The sequence below is a fragment of the Petaurus breviceps genome, unplaced genomic scaffold (assembly GCF_028583685.1).
Source record: "Petaurus breviceps papuanus isolate PSGF00001 unplaced genomic scaffold, PetGlider_PUasm1.0 38, whole genome shotgun sequence".
Classification (NCBI taxonomy): domain Eukaryota; kingdom Metazoa; phylum Chordata; class Mammalia; order Diprotodontia; family Petauridae; genus Petaurus; species Petaurus breviceps.
The window spans coordinates 82,052,491-82,079,522 of NW_027186304.1; the positions used below are offsets into that span (position 1 = coordinate 82,052,491).

At 39.1% G+C, this 27,032-nt stretch overlaps 1 protein-coding gene across 2 annotated transcripts in view; it reads right to left on the reverse strand.

Annotated features, from left to right (window-relative positions):
* TRAM1 (translocation associated membrane protein 1) overlaps positions 1-22,675 on the reverse strand; it is a 44,001-nt gene extending 21,326 nt beyond the window's left edge. Inside the window, exons 1-6 of one of the 2 annotated variants that reach the window (XM_069100107.1) lie at positions 22,304-22,675; positions 8,506-8,569; positions 7,084-7,205; positions 6,858-6,974; positions 4,887-4,945; positions 3,539-3,623 (exon numbers count right to left, since the gene is read on the reverse strand). In XM_069100107.1, the coding sequence (XP_068956208.1) occupies positions 3,539-3,623; positions 4,887-4,945; positions 6,858-6,974; positions 7,084-7,205; positions 8,506-8,569; positions 22,304-22,426 (570 nt within the window). In that variant the 5' untranslated portion in view covers positions 22,427-22,675. Of the gene's footprint in view, positions 1-3,538; positions 3,624-4,886; positions 4,946-6,857; positions 6,975-7,083; positions 7,206-8,505; positions 8,570-21,817; positions 21,839-22,303 lie in introns of those variants that run through there. The other variant, XM_069100108.1, reaches the window with a different exon arrangement.
* Positions 22,676-27,032: the final 4,357 nt, after the last annotated feature.

The window sequence follows — 27,032 nt, forward strand, 5'->3', positions numbered from 1 at the left end:
CAAATAGTGCAATTTTCAAAACAGGGAAGAGAACTGAGCTGGCGACCTAGGCCAAGTATTCTGCCCAATTCCATTTGTGCCAAAATTCTAGACTGGACTATTCAAGAAATATACAGCAAACACCTGGAAAGAGAAGCAGGGAATGTAAAGAGCCAGGGCAGCCTCATTAATAACAGGTCATGCCAGGGGTGGTTAGGTGGCACAGTGAATACAACACCTGCCCCAGAGTGAGGAGGACCTGGGTTCAAATCTGGCCTCAGACACTTAACACAAAAACTAGCTGTGTGACCTTGGGCAAGTCACTTAACTCCATCTGCTCTCAAAAAAAAAAAAAAGAATAGGCCATGCCAAACTAACCTTATTTCCAGATAGGATTAATTAAATTGGCTTATCAGAAAGCTGGAAATATAAATGACCCAGATTTCAGCAACACATTTGATAAAGTCATGCTATTCTTGTGAAAAATGGATATGTGGAACACATGATAAATACAACTGGATAGATTCATAAGTAGTTGAATGACTGGACTCTTAAGATTAGTCACTAATGATTAATTATCAACTTTGAAGGAAGTTTCCAGTGAGGTGCTCCAGGGGGTGCTGGGCAGCCTTGTGCTCTTCAGCATCTTTATCAATGACTAGGATGTAGGAGGAGACAGTATGCCCATCAGATTTTTAGATGACACAAACCTCTGTCAACCCCAGCTAATATACTGATCATGGAGTCAGGATCCAAAAAAATCCTGACAGACTAAAGTATTGGGTTGAATCTAGTAAGACAGAATTCAAAAGAGATAAATGTAAAGTCTTACAATTGAGTTAAAAAATTCAACTTCACAAGTACAAGATGTGGGAAGCATGGTTATACAAATGTTTGTCCAAAAAAGAACTATGGACTTTAATTGACTGCAAACCAATATATTTCATCAGCATGACATGGCAGCAGCCAAGGTAATGCTACGCTGGGCTTCAAAAAGAGGAACACCTTCCAAGAAATGAGGTTATAACCCCCTTATATTCTGACTAGTCACAGTTTAGGAAGAAAACTCCTATGTGAGAGAGTGTCCAGAAGAGGGCAATGTGGTAGATGAACGGCCTTGAGTCTTTGTCACATGAAGATGGATTGAAAAGAACTGGAGATATCCAGCATGGAGAATAAAGGGTACTGGGGGGAAACAATACTGGTGGGCAAGTATGTGAAGGGCTGTAATGTGGAAGACAAGAGTTTACTTAATTCTGTCTGGCTCCACAGTGGGTAAAAATTGCAAGGAGGGAAACAGGGGATAGATGACAAAGAGCTTCCTGACAATTTAAGCTACCCAAAATGGAAAGGCTACCTTTAAAGGTGATGGGTTCACCTCCAATCCTTGAAACTGAAACTGCACAACCATTTGCTGAGGATGTTATTTTAGGGACTGATTACCTTTCATGTAATGGGTATGGGCTAGTGGAATTCTGCTACTATGATAGCTAAGGTATTATTAGTATAGCAAATACCCCCTCTAAGATCCTTCATGACAATACTGAGAGTGAAAGTGCTGTAATGGCCGGTGTAACGGACATGTAAAGAGAAAAGAACCCAAGCCCAGTCAATTAATGAGCATCAGTTTATTAAGCTGGCCAGCGACAGTCTCCCAAGGAACCTTAGGAGAGCTGCCCCGACCATAGGGAAAGGGGGAATATTTAAAGTCAAAAACTACCAAAAATAGGTGTGGGAAACAAAGTTAGTCTGACAATGGTAGGTAAGTCTGACAATGTTAGATAAGCACATCCGTTGTAGCCAGGCCTTGGTCTGGACAGTTGTATAGTCCTTGCCCTGATTTATTGTGAGACCCAGATGTCCAGGATCATTCTGACATCTTATCAGGAAGTATGGCCAGGTCTGTTTCTCACAAGAGAGGGGCTCCTGGCTAAGCACGTACGAGTTCAGGAAGAATTCAGTAATTTCCAAACTTGTTACATACAGGGGCTTAGTATATGAGGCCGTGGGCATTTCAGTGCCACTGAAAATTATGGTCATAACCCTCCCACCCACCTTTTCCTCCTGACCTCAAAACAATTTAACATTATAAAAAAAGAGTAATCATCTTTTGACCTATTTTTCACATACTCACAAGTGATAAAAGATTCTTTTTCCCCCCAAAATGAACTATCCTCCAGTGATCTCTAAATGCTGACCTTTACATGGACTTCACTGCAGCTATAAGTTTAGCAGACAATATCAATGAAGGTTAGTATTATAAAACAAGCAAAATAAACACAAAAGAAAAAAAGCGATGGCCACCATCCATGAATGACTATTTTCCCATACCAAGACATAGGTTTACATTCCCTTACAAGGCATATTTAAAGAGTGCTGGAGTCAAGTAGAGCCGGTTCAGCTTCAGTATCTAAAGTTTATGAGATGTATGACCACTGTCAAGTCATGTAACCTTCCTAAGGTTCAGTCTCCTCATCTATAAAATAGGGATAATGCCATTTATCTCATAGGGTTGTTAAGGATCAAATGAAAATGTAAATCAAGTACTTAAAAGAATATTTTATTATAGTAGCTACTACATTATTATGTGTCGTTAGACTGGGATTGGTGAATCGAGGGGGATTTTATGGAGTTCTGGAAGGAGTGGGAAGGTGCTTGAATGATTTGTTAAGTGCAGAAGAACAAATCAGGCATAGAGAGAAGTGCTCTTGGAAGCAGAAATAGAAAAGTGAATGAGAGAATGTCTGCAAATAAAGCATTAAGAAGATGAAAGGAAAAGGACAGATTAGAATATTAAAAATCCAGTGAAACAGGAAAAAGAGCTTGAGAGTAGTGGCAAGTAGCTTTATTTTAGTGAAAGGCAATAAGGATGATATTAGAGGCTTTGGGGAAAAACTGGAAAAGTCAATTTTTGTAGTAAAAAGGTCTGCCTTGAGAAAAGTACTGGAATTAAGGAGACTAGAAATCAGTTGTCTGCTCTACTTAAGAATTTTACTTATATGTTTAAGAAAAAAACACAACTTTCTTACACTTTAAAAGGAGGATCCATTCATTTTATTCATCCATCCATTTGTTTTGAAAGAATGAGATGACTTTGTTGGTCAAAAACACTTAAGCTATGAGTTACTTCTCTCAGTACTGAATTCTAAAATTTACATAGAATGGTTTATCCTTCAGTCACCTAATGTCCTTATAACACAGCTAAGAAGTGAACTGCTGATGGCAATTATAGTATAGTTAAAGTATCAACTCAGGGTAAAAATGCTATCTTGGAAAAAACAAACAAAAGTAAAATGAGGATCATTAGCACCATTCAAAATCTGCACTTACTAGCTCTTGAAGTGATTGAATTAAATTGAAATCAAATGAATGACCCAAACTTACGTTTTAGAATGGAGAAAATTTTTTTGGGGGGTAAAGGAAGGTTTGGGGAGGGTAAGCAGAAGGGAAGATAATGTGAGTAAAAAATATACTGGATAAAATTAAAAAAAGTTCCTCCAAGAAATTAAAAAAAATTGATAGTAAGATAATTTTAAAAATTATACATTGTCCAGCTTACTTTTTTGGTTTTCTGGAAGTAGAGCTCAGGAAAAGCATGAAACCAGTAAGCCAGCTGTGATATGTAGAAAAACTTCATTTGAAATCTGTACAACACAAGAAAGTGAAATAAATACTTTAAAAACATAATATATTTAAGGAATACAGAATAGAACAAATATTGGAAGTGAGGGTCAATCACAGAGTTATCTGTTGTTACCACTCCTTCTTGTATCTATATTGCATATATACAACAGGGAGTGGTGTGATTAGAAGGATACCTTTCCAATACCCTACTAACCCCCAAAACAGATCCCAACAAGCCACTTATCTTAAAAACTAGGCCTGAAATCCCCCTCTTTACAATCCTTCTTTAGGCTTACTAAACAAAAGAAAGGACACTATATCCATAGGTCTACTAGTTACCATACAAATTACCATAAACAAATCTAGCCTTTTCATTAGTGCATAAACACTGATTAGTTTATCAGGGCAGCTAGTTGGAAAGCAGAAAATCAAATGCTGAAAGGATGAAACACAGACTTAGTCTTGGCGTAGGAGGGAAGGAAGGAGAAGATCCTTGCAACAAGAGGAAGGGAATGGAAAGGAGTACACCCCAATGGAAAGCAAGTGGGGCAGCATTAGGGTACAGAGTGTAGATCTGCGAATTTTAGAAAAGATACGTGTAATAAGCATTTTTGAAAGTCTGTAAGAACCCAAGGATAGAGTGTAGCTGACATTTAAAGAGCACTATTTCTTAGACTCAGTGCAATGACCATTTTAACAAATGCAGATGCAAAGACACACTTCTACAGCTCCTTTCTTGATTTTCACCACTCTCCTCTACCCATCCATACCCACTTGTTAAGTCAGATATTATGGAATATTCTATTTGCCAAGTACTGTAAATTATATAAAAAAGAAGTAGAAGAGACATTCTCTGTTCTCAAGGAACTTATGAAATCTGTTGAGGTAACAAAACTGATATAAGTTAAAAAATCAGAGAAGCATACTGGATAGTATGTAACTAACTTTTAAAGTGGATGGCACAGGATATCAGGGTGATGAGAATTCAGAGAAGGAAGAAATTGCTATGGGAAAAGGATCATGGAAGAAAGGGGACTGGTTTGAGCTTAAAAGATGAAAAAGAAATATGAAGAAGGAATGAATGGACCAAAGCTAAAGAGAGAAAAAAGCAAGAGGATAGAGAAGAAAGCAAAGAGGAAGTGAAAAAGTAAGAAGAGGAATAAAGGGAAGAACATAATAAAAGGGCTCAGTGTAAACAGTACCGAGCTACTTAACATTTGCTGCTCTTTCATTTGATAGAACTATTTTCTTTAATCAATAAAAGCAAACCAGAAACAACTTACGTCATCAGGGTAAGGGGGTAGGACTTCCACAGAATAGCTGGATCTGAGATGAAGTTCTCCTAAGACAGTATTGACATAAAAATTAGCCTACAGAAGATAACTCAAAAATAAAGTAGAAAACTATTTCCATTTCTTTGATGCCCAAATCCCATCACATTCAGTGATGAAATAAAAGAACTAAACTACTCCTAAGGTTTCTTATGACTTTAAAGTGTAAGCAGGAGCTCAAGACAGTCAAAAAATTTTTGTTGATGTTTTAAGATAATATTCTAGCACAGGTGATGGGGAACCTGCGGCCTCTAAGCCACATATGGCCCTCTAGGTCCACAAGTGCAGCCCTTTGACTGAATCCACACTTCAGAACGAATTCCATATAATCAAGCAGTTATCTAAAATACATAAACAATATTATTGACTTGTTGATGATCAAACTAACTAGCATTTATTTGAAAAAATAAAAGCACTTTAAATTCTCTTCTAAGATATATGAGCTTACTCTTACAGAGTAGTTATCTCCTGGTAGTCCAAGAGAAAGATGATTTGTTCCTGTAAGTATTTATGAAGGTAGAACTTCATTTTAATAAACCTGACAAGATATAAAAACTATACAGTGTAGAGAGGGAAGCCTATCAGCTATAAGTTATTTGCTCTTGCTAATAGATCCCAACTCAGGATAGCTTCATTGTTACTTCTTAGATTTCCTAGATTCTCTCACTACAGACACGCTGGGATCAGGACCTATCTCTATTTTAAGCCCTGTCTCAAATCTGTGAAAAATTTTCTTTTGCAATATTTACCATCTACCCCTCTATTAAAATAGGCCCCAAAAAAGAGAATTAAATTTTTTTCATTGAATTAAATACTGACATACCAAAAAATGTAAATATCAAAACAATAATGTCTTTGTAGAATGACTCCCATGTGGACTGGTAAAGCATCTGGTACACAAGAAATTTTATTTAACAGAATTTATTGTAAATTAACAAAACACTATTCCTATGGACTTGGATGTAGAACTAGTCTCCAAAGGTCTTCATTAATTTGAGAATCTACTTGTACTAATTTTTTCAAAAGTATTATTAAAGCAGTCAATTTATAACAAATGGAGGGAGATAATGGACCACAAATAGTAGAAAGGAAACATGTTCTTGGTTGATGCAACCTTGACATCTACCCTGAAAATGTTAAAATGGCTTTGTTTCTTTAACCAAAGCAATTTTTTCATCAACAGCCTACCAATCTTGTTTAATCTAATGCAAAAATCTAACTCTCATATATCCAAAGCAGTTTAAATAAAAGTGCCATTTTCCCAAATGTAACACTTTTAGAAAAAGCCTAACTTCTAGATTGTAGTTTAACAAATATCTGTGGAAGATGACACATTTTGAGAAAAACATTAATAGAAATAAATTCCTTTAAAATAAAAGTTCTTACTTTTTCCATTAGTTAGAATGATATAAGCAAGGTTCTGGTTGTACTCTTTGAAAAAGCATGCAATATTTTTAAAGCTCTCTGGAAAGTGCTTCGCCTGGTTGGCTTTATTTGTGGGAAATGGCTGAAAACATCTCACCCTTGGGCACCAGCAGTATTAAAGTCATTGCTATCTTAAAATCTTTTTTTGCTAAAACAGACACTGCCTGCAAGTGAATACAAGAGATAAAAATATTTTCCTGATTCAGGGACCATAAATGTAGTATATGGCATTCTAAACAAAACATCACAAAAACAAACTCATGACAGCATAAAGTTCAATAACAAATGTATCATCTGGAATTCCACATTTATACCAGATTAACAGCACTCCTGATCTCCATCAAATAGATTAGCAGGGGGAAAGGCAGAAATTCAAATTTTCAGTAAACCAAAATTCACTTATAGACTGGAGGACAATATTTAAATAGGACACTTTCTATTTGGTGTTTAAAGCATGAGCTTTTTGGATATGACAATCTCAGCATAGGCAATACTTACAGACACTAGAATGCTTGTGCCCCAAATACAAGAAAAAAGGTAGAATGCACTAAGTTGACCAGATTCATTAAACTTGCTGTGTTTCGTTTTGGAGAAGTGCATTCGCCTGTTAATTTTCTAAAAATAAAAATAGTCATTAATAATTTTTATTAAAAATCCAAGTACATAAGAAATTCATCTCATAATGCTTTCCGCTACCTTAAAGAAAGCCACACTAGGTACTTACATCTAACACGTATTCCTGAATTATGGCATGAATAATTATTGCTACCAGCATGTAGAAGAAAACTGTAGCCAAATCTTTGATGCCATAGTAATAGAAAGAGAGTGTTTCAGTTGCACGGTCTTCTGAAGGTCAAAAAGAAAATCGAACAAAAATCCATATTAAAATTGTTAATTAAAGATAGAACTCAGTACAACATAGTTTTATGGAAACAAAAAAAAACAACAGCAACTAAGAATTAAGTTCTAGTAGTTCCCCAGGGAAATTCGCTCCTAGGGAAAGTCTGAATAACAAAGCTTCAGAAGCAGTTACAGTTTTGATTTGAAAGAAAAGCTCAATTTCATCTGGAAAGGTCTAGGTCTACTATGTAAGGAAAAAGAGTTAAATTAACTTAATCATCTCTGACTACTTTAACTATTACTTGTCAATTACCATAATTTAAAAAAAACAAACCACCATTCTAATCAAACACTCTATTACTTAACATCTTTCCTGTAGACTTCTAGAAGTTCTTATCTTTTCCTTCCCCTTTTATTCTGCTTAGGTGAATTCAACAGAGATAAATTTTAATTTTTTATGGTCATGAGGCCTAATCACCTGGTTATTACACTGAAGATTTCTAAAAATGTATAATTTAGAAACCAAAGCTCCAAAACCAAAAATAACTGAGTTCTCTTTTGTATATATTCAAGGAGTGACTTGAAAAAATGTATTAATGTTCATTTCCCATTCATGGAATCTAATGTTACTACTTTAGACTTCCTTTTCCTTCTAATAAAGCTTTATTTTTTCTTTAAAGTTTTAACTTTAATCACTTTCTGAAGTGGAAAAAGTAATCTGGGTTGTATTACAAGATAATTTAGGTGATCACTAAGCCTACTATTTATTCTCAACTAATTGTTTTTTAATGTAGAACACTTTGAGATTGAATGTTAAGCTCAAAATCTTTATTTCTACTCTTAGAACTATATAATATGAATGACAAATATGATCCAAAGTCTTACATTATAAGGAGAATGTGAGTTGACTTTAGGTTTATATTTCAATCCCCAAACTAGTAAAACTGCAAGATCACTTCTACACACAGACACACAAGCACCTGATACAAGTAAATGTAAAATTAATAAGTATACGCACAATCAATTTGAAAGAATGAAGGTTCATTATGGATTCTTAAGCTGCTCCATAAAAAAAAATTTAAATAATTTAAGCACTGAAAACACAAAAGCTAATTTCTATACAATGTACTAGAAGATGCCAGTCAAAAATAATGGATTTTGTACTACAACATGAACATCAATAAACTAGTGCTCATTCCTACTAATGAAGGTATCTATGAAGATTAAAGTAGGAACAAGTCTATGGAATTCTCAGTGCTACTTTGTGCTCTGCTCATCACAATGACAAATTCTAAAAGGTACTTACCTGTGGCTGGAATGGTAACATTGTATTGAAGAGTAACAAAAATAACTGCTGCTTTTGTTGTAATCTGAAAAGAAATAGATAAAAATTAAGACAAACCAGAGTGCTGAATCAACTTGAAGAACCTGACAAATGCAGATCAAATACATCCTCTGGAGTCCAAACTAGGGAGGAAAGGTTATGCCCTAATCCTTAGATACAGAAGTCATTAAAGAAAGAAGGAAGGTGGTTTGGTGTAAAGTATAGAGAATTGAAGAGCAACAGTTTCCAAATTCCACAGAAGATCATCCATTGTAGTATGGGGAAAAAATTATAACTTTTATTTCCTCTTTATCCAAAAACAAAAGAAAGAAATTTAAATGTCATTAATATCTAATATATAGAAGGACACTGTGTTAGGGGAATAGGAATTTAAGATCTTCCTTGCCTCTAGGCCCTTTGATCAGCTTAAGTGACTCTGAGAACCTTCCCTGATTTGAAAATATGCTCTTCCCCCAATAGGCTGAATGTGGTCACATGGAGACTGTGGTAGAGGCTTGTTTTTCAGGAATGCCCACACCTTGTTGCTGTGTGATTGGGCAGTGGGTCAAGAGGGTTGTGACATTATCTGACCCAGGAGAAGGCTATACAAGTGAGGTTTTGCTTTGGGGCTCACTTTGGGAAGAGTTGTGTGATTTGACCAGATGAGACTCTGGGCAGTCATTGAGGTCCCCCTCCCTCCCCCCCTTTGAAAACCCAGATGTTGGTGCTTCCCTCCCTGCTAACTGACTAGGTATGGATGTAATGGTCAGGCAGCTGGAAGCCTGTCTGCTGATGTTTCTCTGTCTGTAATTTTTGACTGCTTGTAACCTCTGTATTCTCTGAAGTTCAGGGTGCTTGCTTTTTCCCCTGAATTAGGTAAATGACCTGTATTTGATTAAAGCAAGATTGTTAACCCATTTTGAGTTGCTTTCCTTTAGAAAAGCAGATCTAAGAACCTGTGTTGGTAGCCACCCTGGGGATGCTGGGGTGCTTGCTGCTACACACTGGCAACTTGACTCAATCTATATGTCAGATGTCACAGATGTACCACAGGGTATCTTAAGAGAAGAAAGGGAGCTCTATAACACTGATGGGGTGACAGTGACCCCTTCACCTGTTCCTTATATTATGGTTTCTCCGTACCCGGTTAAGTAGATTTATAGACCATATTTATCTAGTTTTAACTAAAACCTCACAAAATGGACAAGCAGTTCAAAGGGATACTTGTAAAAAAACAAGTCCACAGACTTGAGATAATAGTAAAGAAAATTGTAGAGATGACACATCTCCTATTCCTAGTACAGCCTTCTTCAGCCACATTATGAAGTCAAAATAATGATGACACCCCAGACCTAACAAGAAGTTGACAAAAATAAAAAAAAATCATCAAAATTATTGGAAATATGGATTTAATCTGCTATTGTTAATAATGAAATTCTTACTTAATGTATATTGTGCTATCATGTTTAATTAGCAAGGTACTTAGAAATTAAACTTATGTTGCTAAAAAATAAATGTAAGTACATTACCTACAAACTCTCACATGCTTGGAAACAGAATTTTATAACCTGTTTATAAATCTTCCAAATAGTTTCTGCAGGTTTTGAAATGACTTGTTAAAAATTCAATCAGCTTCTAAGAACTGAATAATATCATGGAAGAGGGAAACATAATAGCCAGATTTCAACAAAAGCCTTAGCATAACTGGTGGATGGGACTGAATTATGATCATCATAACTTGTAAAGTGCAGCTAATGATGCATTTATTCCATATGGATCCATGTATCTTTGTGAGGTATCTTTTTCCAGTTATGAGTCATTAAAACTAAATACTGGAATAAATAACTGACCCTTTAAACTATTATACCACAAAATATTAAATAAAGATTTTCAAAAAGAATATTCAATCACATTGTTCTCACAAAACAATAATTTTTAATGAGGGTAAAAGATACTGTACTGTTTTACAAATAAAAAATTATTGTAAATTACAATTTTTTCTTTTATTCATTTTAATTTCTGTCTTTGTAGGCTTTTTATTTAAATGGATCTGTGGTTGCATGGATTCAACTCAATCAATGTTTTTTATTAAGCACCTACTATGTACCAGATATTGTACCAAGTGCTGGGGATACAAATAAGAAGAAATTCAGGCCCCACCCTCAAGGAGCTTACAATTAATGGGGGAAGACAATCCACAAAAAAGAAGCTCAAAAGGTGGGGGGAATACCACCAGGTACCACCAAATAGCTGACACAGAGGCATCTTGTTCCTGAAACTTGAAACCAAGAAGAGGTGCTGGAGAGTCCAAGTCCTGTACTCCATAAAGGAAATCTTTGGGAGGAATTCAGTGCTGCAGCCCTCCAATCAAGAAGGGAGAGGAAGGGAAGGCCAGGTGGCTCAGTGAGTAAGAGCACTGGCCCCAGTGTTGGGATGACCTGGGGATCAAATCTGGGCTCAGATACTTAGCACCACACCCAGAAAGAAATAACTGGCTGTGTAACCTTGAGCAAGTTACTTAACCCCGTGTAACCTTGAGCAAGTTACTTAACCCTGATTGCTTAAAAAAAAAAAATTAAATTAAAAAAAAAATAAGGGAGAGGAAGATGAGGTGGGTGGGAAGCTGTCTGGTATTCAAGGCTGAATTAGCAGCATGGTGACAAGATCAGAAGAAACAGCTTCTTCTGGGAGGGGCATCTTGTTCCAAGGAGCTGAAACCAAGCATAGCTGAAGGCTAAGAGTGGGCTGGATAGACTCTAGAATTTCTTCCAATACTGTGCAAGTTGTCACCCAGTCCTGCATGACAATCCTGGGCACCTCTTGTCCCTGCCCTCATCTAAGCTTGCCTTCCTTGCTTTCCCCTGACATCCCACAGATACCAATGGAGCACTCTGGCTATCTGCCTATCGTCACCAGCTGTCACGTGACCAGTCCAGTTTTCTCATCAGACAATTCCTCAATGACACTTTTCACTCCTGATATTATAAAGAGCTCCAAAGAACAAGTTGTGATTTGCTCACATCCACCATGCACCTCTCCATTGCCTTATGGGTGATATTCACTTTGAATTCTTCAGAGGTGGGTATATTCCACTTCTTGCTGTTAGAGAACAACACTGGTAGACTGTTAATACAATAGAAAAGATGGGCCTTGCTTTCATGGGAAACTTGGGACCAGTAAAGCTTTGCCAAGTAGTCAAAAGCAATCCAACTCACTCTCCTCTTCTTTTTCAGTTCAGGCCCAATACACTGTCCATCTGTATAGTCTGTCTCAGACAGTGATGCTCTCATCAAAATGCATGTTGAAATTTGAACAAGAGACATTCCTTTATCTACTCGGTCTTTCCTGTGTGGATGGACAGGCTAAACTTGAGTGTGTACAGATCCCTTGCAAGAGGCTCTGCAGTGTTCTGGGGGCATGATGCATGATCGGCACAACGTCATCTGGAAGTTGTTTTCATCCATAGGGATTAATTCCTCTTTGTCCTGAATTCTGTTTTGTATCTTGTTCACAGTGAGGAAGAGATTTAGTGAGCATGCATGCTTACTTTATGCTTTATCTGATATGTTTTATTAGAAAGGTATTGAACATGGTTATTTCTGTTATATCTTCTGTGGAGCCTTGAATGATTTTGATTTGGGAGGGAGACACCTTGTTGTAAAAGAGTCTATAGCAGTTATATTAATAGTAGTTATTTTATCAACATCCTTCCAGCTGCCCTTTGCAGATGCCAAGGTCATCCACTGCAGCCTAGGCGGCTGCTAGTCCTCCTGACTTTTGCCTTGGCACTGGACTTTGATGATTCTGGAAGACAGAGTGAAGTGGACAATTTGCAATTTGCACTACTCCACCTCACTTAAATCCAAATCATGCACAAGTCAAGACATTGCTCATTTGTGATACCTCCTTTGAAAACTAAAATGAAGGCTAAATAATAACAACAACAATGGTATAAGGTTGGAGGCTTTTCCCCATGCCTTCAGATATATCCTCACAGTTGTTTTACCTCCAACATAAATACTTATTTGGTTTTCCCTAACATAGTATGTATACTATAGTAGTAGAATAGTACATGTATAAAATTTATAAATAAGTACATGTATGTCACAAGTAAACACATTTAAAAAAATTGTTTTAATATAGGGATATGGCACCAAAAGTTTCGAGACTGTTACAGAAGATAAGAGAACCAGCCTTGGATTCAGAAAACACTAGATTCAAGTTTTTTGATTTAGACACATATTGGCTATGTAACTCCAACAAAACTTAATACTCTCCCACAGACATTTTCCTTAAAGAGGCTTCTCTAAACCAAATAATAATAGGTTTCTACCTTCCACCTGCAGAAAAAATCCACCTTTCCGACCATACAACATTGGCAGACATAACTGGGGACTCCTGATCACTGGGGCAAGAGGGTTAAGCACTTCCTTACAGTTCAATGGAGTAGTGAGAATTTCCTAATCTGATACAGTAAGCAGCCTTTGCCCAAAAGACATAGCTTGGTTGCTAACTATTCTCTAGTTTCCTAAACTTGCACAGAAATTTAAAGAATGTAAATTTGAGGATAGATGGCATTTTGTTTTTTGTCTTTTCAGTCTTGCAGACTAAAACATTAGTTATTTCATTAATGGTCACTGAATTTCATGCTAAAACAAATTTTAACATGAAAGTTTAAAGGAAAAAGTGAGTTACATAAAGGGGATTGGAGGAAGGGGTTAAAAAAAGTTTCCTTTGTCTAAAGTACTTAAATTACATTGTTTCATATGTATAGACACCTTATTGAGAAGAGACTCAAAAGAAATCATAAGTAACAGTCAATGTTTCACATGATCACCACAACAAAATAGCCATTCCACTTACATGAGTTGCCTAGTATTCAGACTAAACCAAGAACTTAAAAATACAGGGTTCCCCAGGAAAGAAAAAATAGTAAAAAGACAAGTTACCAGTGTTATTCTGCAAAATTTAAACATAAATATTTTTAAATTTCACTAAACTACACAGTATCTAAATTTTTGTTTCTTATCATAAAGATTTGTTGATCTGATTACAATTTACCTGCATAAAGGGCTGCTCAGACAGGAAGAAAGAATATGAGCTTTTTCGGGGTAGGAACTGCTTTAATTTTTTCTCTGTATGCACACTGTCTGGCACACAGACAGGAGCTTAACAAGTGCTCACTGACTGCTCATAGTAAAGGGAATGAGATCCATAGGCTAGACTAGTCACTAGATAATCTTCAAGATATTGGAAGCTAGGTGGCACAGCGGGAAGAGTCCTGAGTTTGAATGTTATCTCAGATACTAGCTATTGTGACCCTGGGAAAGTCACTTAACCCTATTTACTTCAGTTTCCTCATCTGTAAAATAAACTGGAGAAGGAAATGGCAATCCACTCCATTATCTTGTCAAGAAAACCCTAAATAGGGTCACGAAGAGTTGGACATGACTGGACAACAACAGGGGAAAAATCTCTGGAGTCAAAAGACTTAAATTCAAGACTCTCCTCTAATATTTCCTACCTTATGGCCCTTATGACCCATACATGGCTTATGAAGTCCCTTCCAACTTTTGAGATAAGTTGAGATAACTTTTGAGTAACAGGAATAGGCATACTCTTTTTTTTTTTTTTAAGCAATTGGGGTTAAGTAACTTGCTCAAGGTTACATGGCCAGGTGTTTCTGGGAGGGTGCTAAGTATCTGAGCTTGGATTCGGCTGGTGCTCTTACTCACTGTGCTACCTGGTGCCCCATGGGCATACTCTTTTGCCCTAGGTTTCAAAAATAAATTTTAGTTTAGAGAATAGTGTTCACTTCAAAAATAGGAAAACAAAAGACTAAGAGAGCAGTTTAAATCGATAGTGACTTTTACCTATCTTTTTACTTGATCTTCATAACAAAGTTGCAATTGGGTTAACAAGATTCATTACCACCATTGCAAAGATAAGAAAAGTAAGCAAGTTACTGAACATCTTTGAACCTACTAAGTCATGTAAGGAAATAGCAGAACCAGGATTTCTACCCAGGTTTTGTGATTTCAAGTTCAGTGCTCCTATTGGGTCACGTTTACATACATGTTTTACATACATGTCATTAAGCATAACAAACCACAAATCTGAAGAAAAAAATTCTATCCAGTATGTTCCTGAGCCTTTCCTATTCCACTATATCCTTATTCTGTATCTGCTGGGGAAGGCAAACTAACTTAATATCAGTTTAAGTAAAATAGTTGATAAGATTAAGTATAATTAAGAAATATGTTGTGCTCTAAAATCATACAGAGTTGAAGATAACATTAGTAGTCACTTAGCTCAACCTCCTTTCTATTGCAGAGATCCCTTTTATGATGCTCCTGATGGCTGTCGTATGCTTGAAGATTTCCAAGAATGGGAAAAGTCCCTACCCCACCACATAGCCTGACCTATAGGACGGTTGCTGGAACGTTCCTCCTTAATCTGATCTGCCTCCTGACCAAGAGTTCTAGATTATTTTAGCTACTGTTAGTCCCAGCTCTGGCCTCTGAACTATTCAAAGTTATTTTTCTCTTTTTCCCATATAAAAGCCCTTCCTTCCAGTTTTGGAAGAACAGGCCACATACCCTAAAGCCTTTCCTTCTTTCCTGCTTCCTTCATCTCCATTTCCCTTACTCTTCTGGTTCCTGGATTAAGCTTCAGTTTGCCAAAGTCCCTCTTAGTACATGAAAATTGTGTCCATGAAATCTTAAAACGGGGTTGTCATGAAGTCAAAATGATCATACAAATTCATTCTACTGGGATTCTTAAGTTACAGAAAAATTTATGTTTTTTTTTTAACTTTTTAAAAATTAAAAATTTTTTCTCATTTACATATAAAATTGTTATTTCTTAACACAGGATTTGAATTGTACATAGTAAAATATACATTCTGAAGAAGCTGATTATAAAGCAAATTTCCAAATGTCAAATCTTACTTTCTTACTAATTTCCATTATAAAATCAAGGGCCTAATTGGGGGTTTTGGGGCCTTAAAAGTAATAAATTATATTTTAATGCAAGTTATAGTTACTACATTCCACTTGATAAAAAAGATTATTATCTTATTTATCTTTATATCCTTCAGTGCCTAGTACAATATCCTGTACTTAATGTTTGTTGAACTAACCCTTTTAAACTGTTCCAAGCTAGTTAGTGTGACCTGAGGTCAAAGAAAATTAAACAACTATTACTGAAGCGCTAACCCTTAGCATATGGCCATGACCTTTTGGGAAACAAGCTTCAATTATTGAACATTCCTCTTAGAAAGACAGAATCAAGGGACAGCTTTTACCCAACTTAGTCCTTGATACCTGCCCTTTAATTTCCATTTGTGGGTATACAGCATCCCCCAGAATTGCTTCCTTTTGCAAAGTTCATTTCTCTTGCTTCTACAATTATGTTCTCCAAATATTCCCTCTAGGGCAGTGGTTTTCAAAGTGTTGGTTCACTGATCCCAGATATTCTTACAGGTCTGTGAAGTCAAAACTATTTTCATAACAATATTAAGATGTTATTTATCTATTACAATTTGCTACCTGTTTCTGACTACTTATCTATGTAAAGCTGGATTTTTTTCATATGCTCCAACTAAAACAACATATTTCAAGAGACTGAATGTAGAAGCAGATATAATAATCTTCTCTTATGCCAGACATTAAGAAATTTGCAAAAAATACATAAAACGATGCTATTCTGTTCACTAATTTTTTTGTCTTAGAAAAGTTATTTTTCCATAAAAATGTTATTAATGTTAAAACAGAATGGGTTTATTATTATTTTAAAATGACTTAACAGCTTATCAGTTTTTATTTCTAATATGGAAAATATCAACAGACATAAACCACCTAAACAAAAACTCTTTGGAATCCTTGGTAATTTTTTAAGAGTACAAAGGGGTCCTAAAACTCTAAAGTTTTGAGAAATTATGCCCTTGGGTAACTGGTATGGTAGAAAAAGTACTAGATTTGGAGTCAGTGGACCTGGGTTCAGATCTTAGCTCTGCCTCCATACTAGCTTTGTGACCTTGTATAAGTCACTTAAACGTCTGCAGGTATCAGTTTCTCATTTTTAAAGTGAAAAGGTTAGACTAGAAGATGATCGCTAACCTCCATTCTGGCTCTCAACCTATGATTCTCCATTTTTTTTTAGGACATATTCAATTCCATAAATGTCGTGCTAAATACTAAGGAAAAAAAGGATGAAATTGGGCATCCCTTGTCCTCAATGTGTACTCACATTTTAAGAAATCTGGAGGAGACAATTACAAAAAGGGAAGCAGTGTAAAATAAGGCTAAAAAGATACACTGGATAAGACAAGCATACAAATAACTGTAACCTAAGGCAAAATGTGCTAAGTGCAGAGGAGAGGTCCAAACAAAGTGCTCTGAGAAATCAGAGGAGGTAGAGAAAATTTTTAGGGAAGGCTCCACGTCTTAATTAAGCCTTGAGTGAAAAGAAAGAGTTCACTACATGGAGTTGGAAAGGGAAAAAGGATATCAAGTCAATAGAATAAGATAGTTCCAGGAAGACTATGCAAAAGCAAAGACATGGTGATAGGAGAAATCAGTAGAAACATTGAAGAACAGAAAGTAACACAGTTATCCCTTCTACATCACAGTGGTCAAGGGTGCAATGCCCCTGTGATCTTGGAAATCTGTGTAAAAATTTCTGGCTCCCCCTTTGTACCATTAAAGAAATCTGAATTTTTTCTCTTTCTTTTATGGGGCATTTATAGTACCTTATTGTAAAATTTGGGTTGATATTATACAATACTATACATATATTTTATTCATTTCTGAGTTTATAAACTTTTTCTGTATCATCTGCTGGCCTCCCAGCATTGTCTACAGCTTCCACAAAACTCTCCCCAAATTCCCATTTAATTTCTTTTGCCAACCCACAATATATTGAAACTACTATGGGGAAAATCTCGATGTGGAAGGGATAACTGTAAATACAGTGAGAGACTCTCAGAGGTGGTAGGAACCATGGTGACCAATTAGCCCAAAGCATACATGAGCAAAAATCCCTTCCACAGCATACTTTTTCAAGAGGTCATCCACAGCCTTTTCCTTTAAGATCTGTACAGTGGTGTAGTGACAGAATTAGAGGACTCAGGTTCAAATTTCTTCCCTGTCACTCACTAACTGTTTAACCTTAGGTAAATGGATGATAGAGAGCAATAGGGCCCAGATTCAAATCCTGGCTCTGCCAGTCACTGACCTTGGGCATCACTTAACCTCTCTAGGCCTCCAAGTTTGATCTTGGTAAAATAAGAGGGTTAGATTACACAGCCTCTAAGGTCCTTACTATTGCTATGATCCTGTGAACCTGGTATATCTTTCAAAGCAGCCCTTTCCACTTTGGGATAGCTCTGTCAGGAAGTTTTTCTTATGTTGGGCTGATTTCAGTCGCTGCAATTTGCTGTCCAGTTCAGCTCCCTGGGGGTCAAACAAAATTGAATTTCAATTCCATGTGCCAGTCTCTATAATATTTGAAAACAGCTATCTTCTCTAAACCAGAGCTTCTTAAACTGTGGATCATGACCCCACAAGGGGCCAAGAGTAGAAAAAGTTTAAGAAGCCCTGCTCTAAAGACTCCCAATTCCTTCATCTGATCTTAATTTGTCATGAGTTCAAGGTCAATGCTTATCCTGATCACTCATCTTTGAACACTTTTTGGCTTATAATAATAGTCGGTATTTATATAGCACTTTTAGGTTTGCAAAATGTTATTTCATTGGATCTTCACAACAATACTGTGAAGTCGGTGCTGTTATTATCTCCATTTTACAAATGGGGAGACTAAGAGGTTAAGTGTCTTGCCCATGGTCACACAGCTGGTAAGTTTCTTTCTGACTGCAAGCCCAACACTATTCAGTGTACCACCTACCTTGACACCTGTATGTGGCACCTGGAATTTCAGGTATTGTCTGACCAGAGCAGAAGAGAGCAGTACTGCTGTCTACTCAGACCTAGACACTATACCTCTCTTAAAGCAAGCTAAGATCATACAGACTGCTGACACATATTGAACTTGCAGTCTACAACTCTCAGATCTTTTTCAAACCAACTAATTATCTAACCAGGCCTCCCATCTTGTACTTGTGACATCAAAAAATTTTTAAAGTCTTGTTGTAAGGTGTTACATTTTTATTAAAGTCATCTGGTTGTCTCCATCCTCTACACCATACAATCCAACACCTGGGTTTTCTCTCCCTCCTCCCAGTTTGGTGGCATCTGAAAATCTGATAAATATTATAATAATGCCTTTATGGAAATCACTGTTAAAAATGTTAAACAGTACAGGTCTCTGGGGAACTCCAGTGGAGGCCTCCTTCCAAGATGACATTAAATCATTAATGACTGCTTGTAGGTTCTAGGCATTCAACTGGTTCCAAAACCACCTACCTTGTAGTATTGGGCTAGCCCCTACTTTTCCATGAAAGATTTTATACATGATGCAATTTAGCCATTTGTGTGAACATTTGTATGAATAGTGTCAGATGGGCAAAGAAGTCAAAGATGATAAGGACTAGGAAAAGGTCATTGCATCAGGCATTTAGGATGTTACTATGATCAGCATGGTGGAGAATGAAGTTTCAGTCAGATGGCTGGAGGATTTTATAGGAGGATTAAATAATGGATGAGGAAATGGAGCTTGTGCATATAGACAGCTCTTTTATAGCAAAAGAAAGGGTGCACCCTCAATCCTCCATTTAGAATATAGAGAAAAATGTCTGTTAACCCAAGTGGGGGAGGAAAAGATATTAAGCCTGTAAACTCCAAACCACTTGCAACATTTGCTTTTCTAAATAGTTTTTCCCCTATTTCCTATATTCCAATGCCCATATTTGGTTTCTTTAAAAAGAACAAACAAACCTTGATACATTTTGTTTGGATACTGAAACTTCTCAACAAAGACCCAAACAGATCCCTATTAGATTAACAATATGTTTCTAAGGTCAGAGAAAGATGTATCCTTTATTTTTGATAGTATAGTTACTAACATTGACCACTGTATTTGAAAGGATTTTTGTTAGCTCTGCATGTTCACTCTGTATAAATTGTCCCTGACTTCACTTTTCAAAGTCTGGTAGAAGAGAGAAGCGATAACTTGAAGAGCTTTCGGGAGGATCAATGGAAGTAATTCTTAGGACAGAAGAGTTGGACCAAACATGGGTGTTTGAAGACAGAAAAAGAGCTAACAGTGAGGGGAAGGGAGAGGAGTAATGGAAGATGCATTGGGAGATGAGGTTGAGAAGGCCCGGATGGGAAGATTAATGCAGCAAAGCACAGAAGTGGCTAGGATCAGATCAAAAGCACAGGAAACAGGGGCCAGTCTTTCTCCTTTCTTTCTAATAACCACCAACAGGTTCCCTTTTCTCCAATATGCTAACATTTTTCTCATCTATTCCTATGAGTTTGCACAAACCAGTAATGTATCATGTTTGGTATTATCTTAAAAGTACCAACATGAATCCTGTGACATTTCCTTTTATAGTATGCTTCAAAATCCTGAACTATTAACATATGGTAAGAAAACTATATCTTATCTGTATGATACATAAGTTTTGTGTACTGCATTTATCTTAGAAACTTTTACTGCTTCATACTAACATTAAAAAAAACCTTCACATTTACAAATAAAAATTTTACCCTTATTAACATGCAAATTCTTACCTGAAATCTTATCACCAGAAAGCTATCTATAAAAGAATGTAAAACAATGTTTCCCATAAAAGCAAAATCCTACCAATCTCCATATACTCTCTAGTTTCTAAATTTGCCTATAAGTCATTCAAAACTGATAATTCCCCTTGATTGTATTGAAATATGCTATTTTCAAGATAAGCTTTATCAGTGGGAAACTACAAACTGGACAAAAACATGAAACCTAAGCATAATTACTAACATTAAATATATTAGATAAGCATTTAATTTGCATTAGTACTGTAGGATTAAGAAATGCAGCAATGAAGTTAATAATATAAATTCTAGAAAATTTTGGAGGCTAAAATTTTTTTGATAAGGACCTATATAAGAATAAGATAAAACAAGAACTTTAAACTATTATATTGTAATTGTTAAGTATCTATGTGCTAGCTGCTAAGAGAGATCCAAGGATGATTTGTAATGCTCCTGCTCTCATGGAATCCATAATCTAGAAGGGAGATATAATTTACATATAAGTAATTTTAATACGAAGTTTGAAACCCAGCAGAGGGCATTGGGAGAGAGCAGAAAACAAGAAGGTTTCATAGAAAAGGCAACATTTAGGGGGTAAAGGATTGGTAAGATTTCAACAGGTAGTTAAAGGAAAGTAGTTGATATTCTTGACTTTTAAATTCTAAAGATTGTTTCCTTATTGCCAAAATCTTTCCATCTGTTGCCCAAGCTTTTGTAGTTGAGTTCTCTACTATTTTCCAATGTTGCAAACTTATTACACAAGAACACTAAAATGAATTTGTGAGTTCAATTTCTGCTAGGTCCCATATAAATCAGACCGATTCCTCAAACCTAAAAAAATGCTGTTGAAGTATTTAACTGTATCTTCACTTGCCAAGTTTTAAGCACCCATTGTTTCATAATAGACATTCTATGCCAAGTCAAAGAATCCATCGGAATACCCCATCTGTGGGGAGAGACTGTAACGTCCCTTGCACCTCTCCATCCTACAGTCCCAAATAGATTTTCCTTTTCTCTGATGCCCCCGGGATGAAGAATCATTTCACTCTTTGGCCTATTCGGGTGATTCTAACTAATGTGATTATGTTGTGACAGGGGACGTCAGAGGTTTCCTAGTGGACGTAATTTGCACTGAGGTGGACGAAACCAGAAGCCTGCGAAGGACAGTGATGTGTATCGAGCGCAAGTCAGAACCTCAAAGGCGCGCGAGCGTGGCCCACCCGGCCCCGGGCCCCGGGCCGCCCCGGCTGCCGCCGCTCCGCGGCTCCGCTCCCGATGGACACGTCTCTGTTTGTTTCCCTCCGGCCGGCCGGCCGTGCAGGAGGGGCTGGAAGGGACAGCTCCACCTGGGGCTTGTAGTTCTCCGGGGCCACCCCTCCGCCCAGCCCCAGGGAGGGGGGACACATTTCCCGAGAGGCCTTGCTCCGCCCGCTCGCCTTTCCCGGCTCGCTCTCCAGCCCGCCCCCCTCCCCCGCCGACTCTCCCCAGGCAGCCGCCGGGCCCTGGTGGGGGGGGGGGGGCGCCTCTCTCCCCCCCCCCCCCCCCCCCCCCCCCCCCCGACTGGCCGCCCCCGCCCCCCGCCCCCCGCTCACTGCCACGTAACCCTTCGCGGGAACCAGGAACTGAGCGGCAGCGTCGACGCGGGCGGGAGGAGGAAGGGAGGGGAAGAGGGGGCGCCGGCCCCCAGAACGCCCGCTCCCCTTCCCGCCTGGAGCCTCCGGCGAAGTGACGAGAGACCCGAAGCCGAGGAAGCAGCTTTCCTTTCCTTTCTTTTCCTTTCCTTTCCCTTCCTCCCTGCGCCCTCTGCGCCTCTGCCCCGCTCCGGGGCTCCCCGGTTGGATCGTGGGGGAGCTGGAAGCCGCACCCCCATTTTCTTCTGGGGGGGAGACAGGGAGACGCGGTCCATGCACCCCGGAGATGGGGGGAGGCTCTGTACGCAGCTCCTTCAGGATGGGGCAGAGGAGAAACTGTCAACCCCGGCAGGGGAGAAAGGAGGAGGATGGGGCTCGAGAGCTCCCCGCTGGGCGGGAGGCGCGCAGGGGGTGGGGGGCAAGGGGGTGTGTGTCTACCCGTCTCACCTCGAACATGAGCCCCACCAGGAAGACCATGGCCACACAGGAGACGATGTCGGCGTGATTCTGCAGGATGAATTCGTGGCTCAGGACGGGAGGGTTCTTGGTGCTTTTCTTTCGGATGGCCATGGTGAGGGCCGGTCCCTGTCCTGTGCTTTCCAGTCCTTCCTCCTCCTCCTCTCCTCCTCCTGCGCTGCCGCTACTGCTGATGCTCCTGCTTTGCTCTTCCTCACGGGCAAGACGCTGCTGCTGCTCCTGCTGCTGCTACCGCCTCTGTCCCCTCCCCCTGGCTGCTGTTCTCAGCCCCGCCGCAGCCTCTTGCTGGGACTTCACTTCCCATCCTACAGCCACTACGCAGCCGCCGGGGCGGCCCGGGGAAAAAAAAAAAGAGAAAAAAAGGGAGAAAGAGGGAGGGAAAGTGATCGAGAATGCGCGTGCGCAAACTCAGGGCTTCCGACACTCGCAACACTTTCCTTCATTCTCCCTTCCCCCAACCCGCCAGCCTTGCCTGCAGCGCCACCTACAGTCTGGAGGGCCGTAGTCCTCCGGATGGGTAAACGCCCCCATGGCACCCGCCCTGCTCTACTGGGGGGAGGAAAGTGGGGGAAGGGACGGGAGGGAGAGTAGGTGCTCTTTCACCACCAGCGAGCACCTCCGCCCCTATGATGGTGAAGTTGCAGCAGATTGTAGCCTACTCTGCGCAAGCGCATCCAGCCCCGAACCTGCCTAGGGCTCTTTCCTGTTCCAGGATGGGCAGCCTTAGAGGCTGGTGCTAACCGACACCTTCCCGGTGCAGGGTTTTCCCTTTCTAGCCGCTCTCCCCCTCCTTCCAGATTACTCCAGGTTCCGTGACTCCCTGTGTATTGACCTTCAGCCCCACAGAGTCAGAGCCCGCCTAGAGTGTTGAGTGACATGGCTGCTTCCGTGTGGAAGGGCGGGTCGTAGACCCCCGGGCACGTGCCCACGGCGGGGTTGGCCTGGCATCTTCGAGGGACTAAGGGGGTCTCGAGTGGAGGGAGTCATTACGGCCCATAAAATAATTTCCAGAGATCCATAAGCTGCCACCGCGCCTGGGCAACACCACTGTGAACCCTTGCCTTGATGCTTGGCACCACAAAATGATAGAAGGACTATTTCTATTAATATAAAGGGCTTCCCTCCATTTTTTATTGGGTGGGGTTACCTTAAGCAAGAAGGCTTGGGAGATGGATGGTTCCCTCTCCAGAAACTGGAGCCTCAGAGAAACTAATGGTGAAGTCAGCATTTATTTAGCACCCCGTCAGCATGGCACTCATCAATCCTGGAGAAATGTGCTAAGTGCTGTGGAGAGATTTAGAAAGGAAGTGAGAGCCCGCAGAGCTGAAGACCTAATGGGCACTGGAAAAGCATCAGCCGCAAAAGGATGTCTGAAAAGAAACATGTGAAAGCATGGTGAATTACAGCCGAACAAAGGCAACGCAGTAAGGACTCCTTTATGCTACAATTAAACAGTATTAAGAATGAGAACTTGCCTTTACTTTTGTCAATTTTAACCTTTATTGGCAGAAGATATAAATTGTATTTATGTTGATCCATGCCTTCGTGAACAGACAATTCAGCAAATTGTTACAGTAAATTCATCAAAATGTACACGTTTCATGATAACTTAAGCTCAGACATCTATTTTTCCTGTTATATTGTCAGTTATTATTTCTCACCATTCTCAGTGTTACCTCCCTCTAGAAACTCAGGAGACCCAATCCCATGTTTTCTATATTTTTTTACTTAAGTTGATACAAATTAGGCTTCCTATGAATACATTCTACAACTATGAAATGAGATCTCTTTGAAAGGAAAAAAAAAAGGTGTGTGTATATACATTTGTATATATATATAGTGTATATACATTTGTAATGTGTTTATATGTATGAATGCATAGGAAAATTGGATCCTTGGGGAGGGATGGGGCAGAACTGGAGGCTCCATTCACAGTTTTTATCCGGCCTGGCTGGATCCTGACAGGCTGGTAGTCATTGGTTTTTTTTTTTTTTAATTACTATTTTGCTTTTTGGAGAGGGGAGGGTAGAGTGATTGGGGTTAAGTGACTTGCCCAAGGTCACACAGAGTTTTGTGTTAAGTGCCTGAGGCAGGATTTGAATTCAGGTCCTCCTGACTCCAGGGCTGGTGCTCTATTCACTGCACCACCTAGCCACCCTGGTGGTCATTGTTACAGAAGCCTGGTAGCAGAGGTTTAAGGGCAAGATTTCAGCCCTTGGAAGAACTAGATTCCTCTAGGAATCAGGACCCTAGCCCTGGAAGAACTGGGTACTAAAGCCAGGGAGTCAGTCATAGAGACATAAATCAGGCCCTTAATTACTGGAATGGCTATGAGGTGGTTTATTTGATTATATAGAGCAAGGTAAGAGCTCAGTTAATTGAAAATGGTCAGATTGGGATGAGCAACAAAGGTCACCCAAAGCATTACTAGCCCAGGGCTTCTTAAATTCCCTCTAGCTGGGAACAGGATTGTTTAAGGAGGGAAGCATTGTGCCTGAGAGCTTTAAACCTGGCTCTAGACTTGAAAGTGAGAAGAATGCAGTACAGGCAGATCATTGCATACATACATGTGAAATTCTCTAATGGTCTCTGGGGATGAAAAGTCTTAGTTATAAATGTTCTGAGACTTTCTTCATAATTGGGGCTTGTGTTGTTTGGAGGGTAAAATTGTATGGTTTTTAGATAAATGAAATGTTACTATTTGTGTGAGGGCTAGATGCTTAAGTTATGGTCTTGGCCCTTTAGCTCATAGGAGAAACAGGAACAAACTAGGTCCTGATCTATTCATTACTTTCTTTGGTGCCTTTATAGTAGCATAGATGTAAAGGGTTCTTGAAAGCCCTGCTACAAAGCAAAAGCTTTAAAATGTCCTACTGTTAAGGTTTAAGGTTTAGGGGTTCTCAGGACCCCAAAATACCAACATGGGTCCTGCCAAATGAATTCGATGCAAGTCTTTTCTTGGCCAAAGTAAAGCAAAGTTTATTACCCAGAATGGGTAGACTCTTAAGGAGCCTAAGTATCTGTGATACTTGTATTGGACAAGCGGTCAGAATAATCTGATGCAGAGTGAGTCTGTGCTAGTTAATTCTCGTCCCCTTCATGGAGTCAAGATGGATCTTATATACAGAAAGATTGTAGGAGGGATCTAGGAGAAGTTGAATGTCGTGTAGAGGAGGAGTTTGGGGAAGGTCTTCAGGAGGAGTCAAATGAGGTCAGACTCCAGTAAGGAAAGATTAATGGTGGGAAATAGCTGGAGGCTACCTAGGGATGACAGAAAATGGACGGCTAGGCTAGCTTTAGGGTAACAGATTTGGGTAGAGATATTTTGGGAGGATCAAGGGTGGGCAGTAGCTGGATTGTGGAGAGCTAGGCTAGTAACAGAGATTTGGGCTCAGCTATAATGAAAGGCTTGTGGCCTCAGGCAAATGCCTCATCTAGTGGAAAGATTCAATCAGAGTTCAAGGGGTTTCCTAGAGCCTGTACCTCATCACTACTAAGCGAAAAATGACTTGTATTATTAATGACTTGCAAACAGGTCTACATAGTATATTTGTCAAGATTTGTAGATGACACACAGCTAGGAGAAATAGCTAATAGGCTGGATGGCAGTCTGGATCCAAAAAGATCTGAGTCTAAAAAGATATAATTTAATAAGGAAATGTCTTTGGACTTGGCTACAAAAAGTTAGCTGCACAGGTGTGAGATCATGGAGAAGTGACTAGGCAGCAGTGCATCTGAAAAAAGATCTGAGGGTTTTAGCAGACTATCATGAGAATCAATAGTGGTTTTTATTTTTATTTTGGGGCCCATCCTTGGGATTTCATAGAATCAAACATTTAGAGCTAGAAGGGATTGTAGAGACCATCAAATATAATTTCCTTATAGTAAGGATGAAGAAACTAAGGCTCAGAGATGTTAAGTAGTATGCCTAGGTTCCCGTACCTAATAAATATCTGAGACTGGTTTCAAACTTGGTTCTTCCTAATGAATCCAGCAATGTGCCACCCAGCTTCCTCAAAGAAAGGAGAAAGCTATCCAGTTCTCTGCAGTGACAGGGCTGTGGTTGTACCTATAACAGAGAATTGCCTATAACACTATATGACCATGGCACCTCATCATTACTGTCCCCTCTACGCCATGTAGGAGACTCCTGATTTGAAAATTCCTGACACCAATGCAGATCACCTATTCGTCTGTAACTTGAAATTTTAGGAGGCTGTTTGGGGACACTGAGAGATTAAATGTCTTGCCATGATCATAGCTATTATGTATCAGTGGTAGCACCTGAACCTAGGTTTTTCTGACTCTAAGGCAGGAGTCAGAAATCGTACTGCTTCTCAGATCTAGCAATCTTAGGCTGCATAAAGAGATAATGTCCAGCACCTGTCAGGTGATAGTCCTATTGTATTCTGCTCTCTTCAGAAAACATCTTGTATATTGGGTTCAGTTTGGGGACACTACATTTTAGAAACTGATAAACTGAAGTGAATTATTTGATAAGCTCAGAAGTGTCAAGAACATCCATAGTGTACAGTGGGAAGAGTCCAAAGAGCCTGTATTTAATCATTCCTGGTTCTGCCATTTATCATGTATCAGACTGGACATTTACTCTCTCTGGGACTCAATTTTTCATCTTATAAATTTAGAGGATTGAATTAGATGACCTCTAAGGTCTTAAATCTTGATCTTATGATTGAAT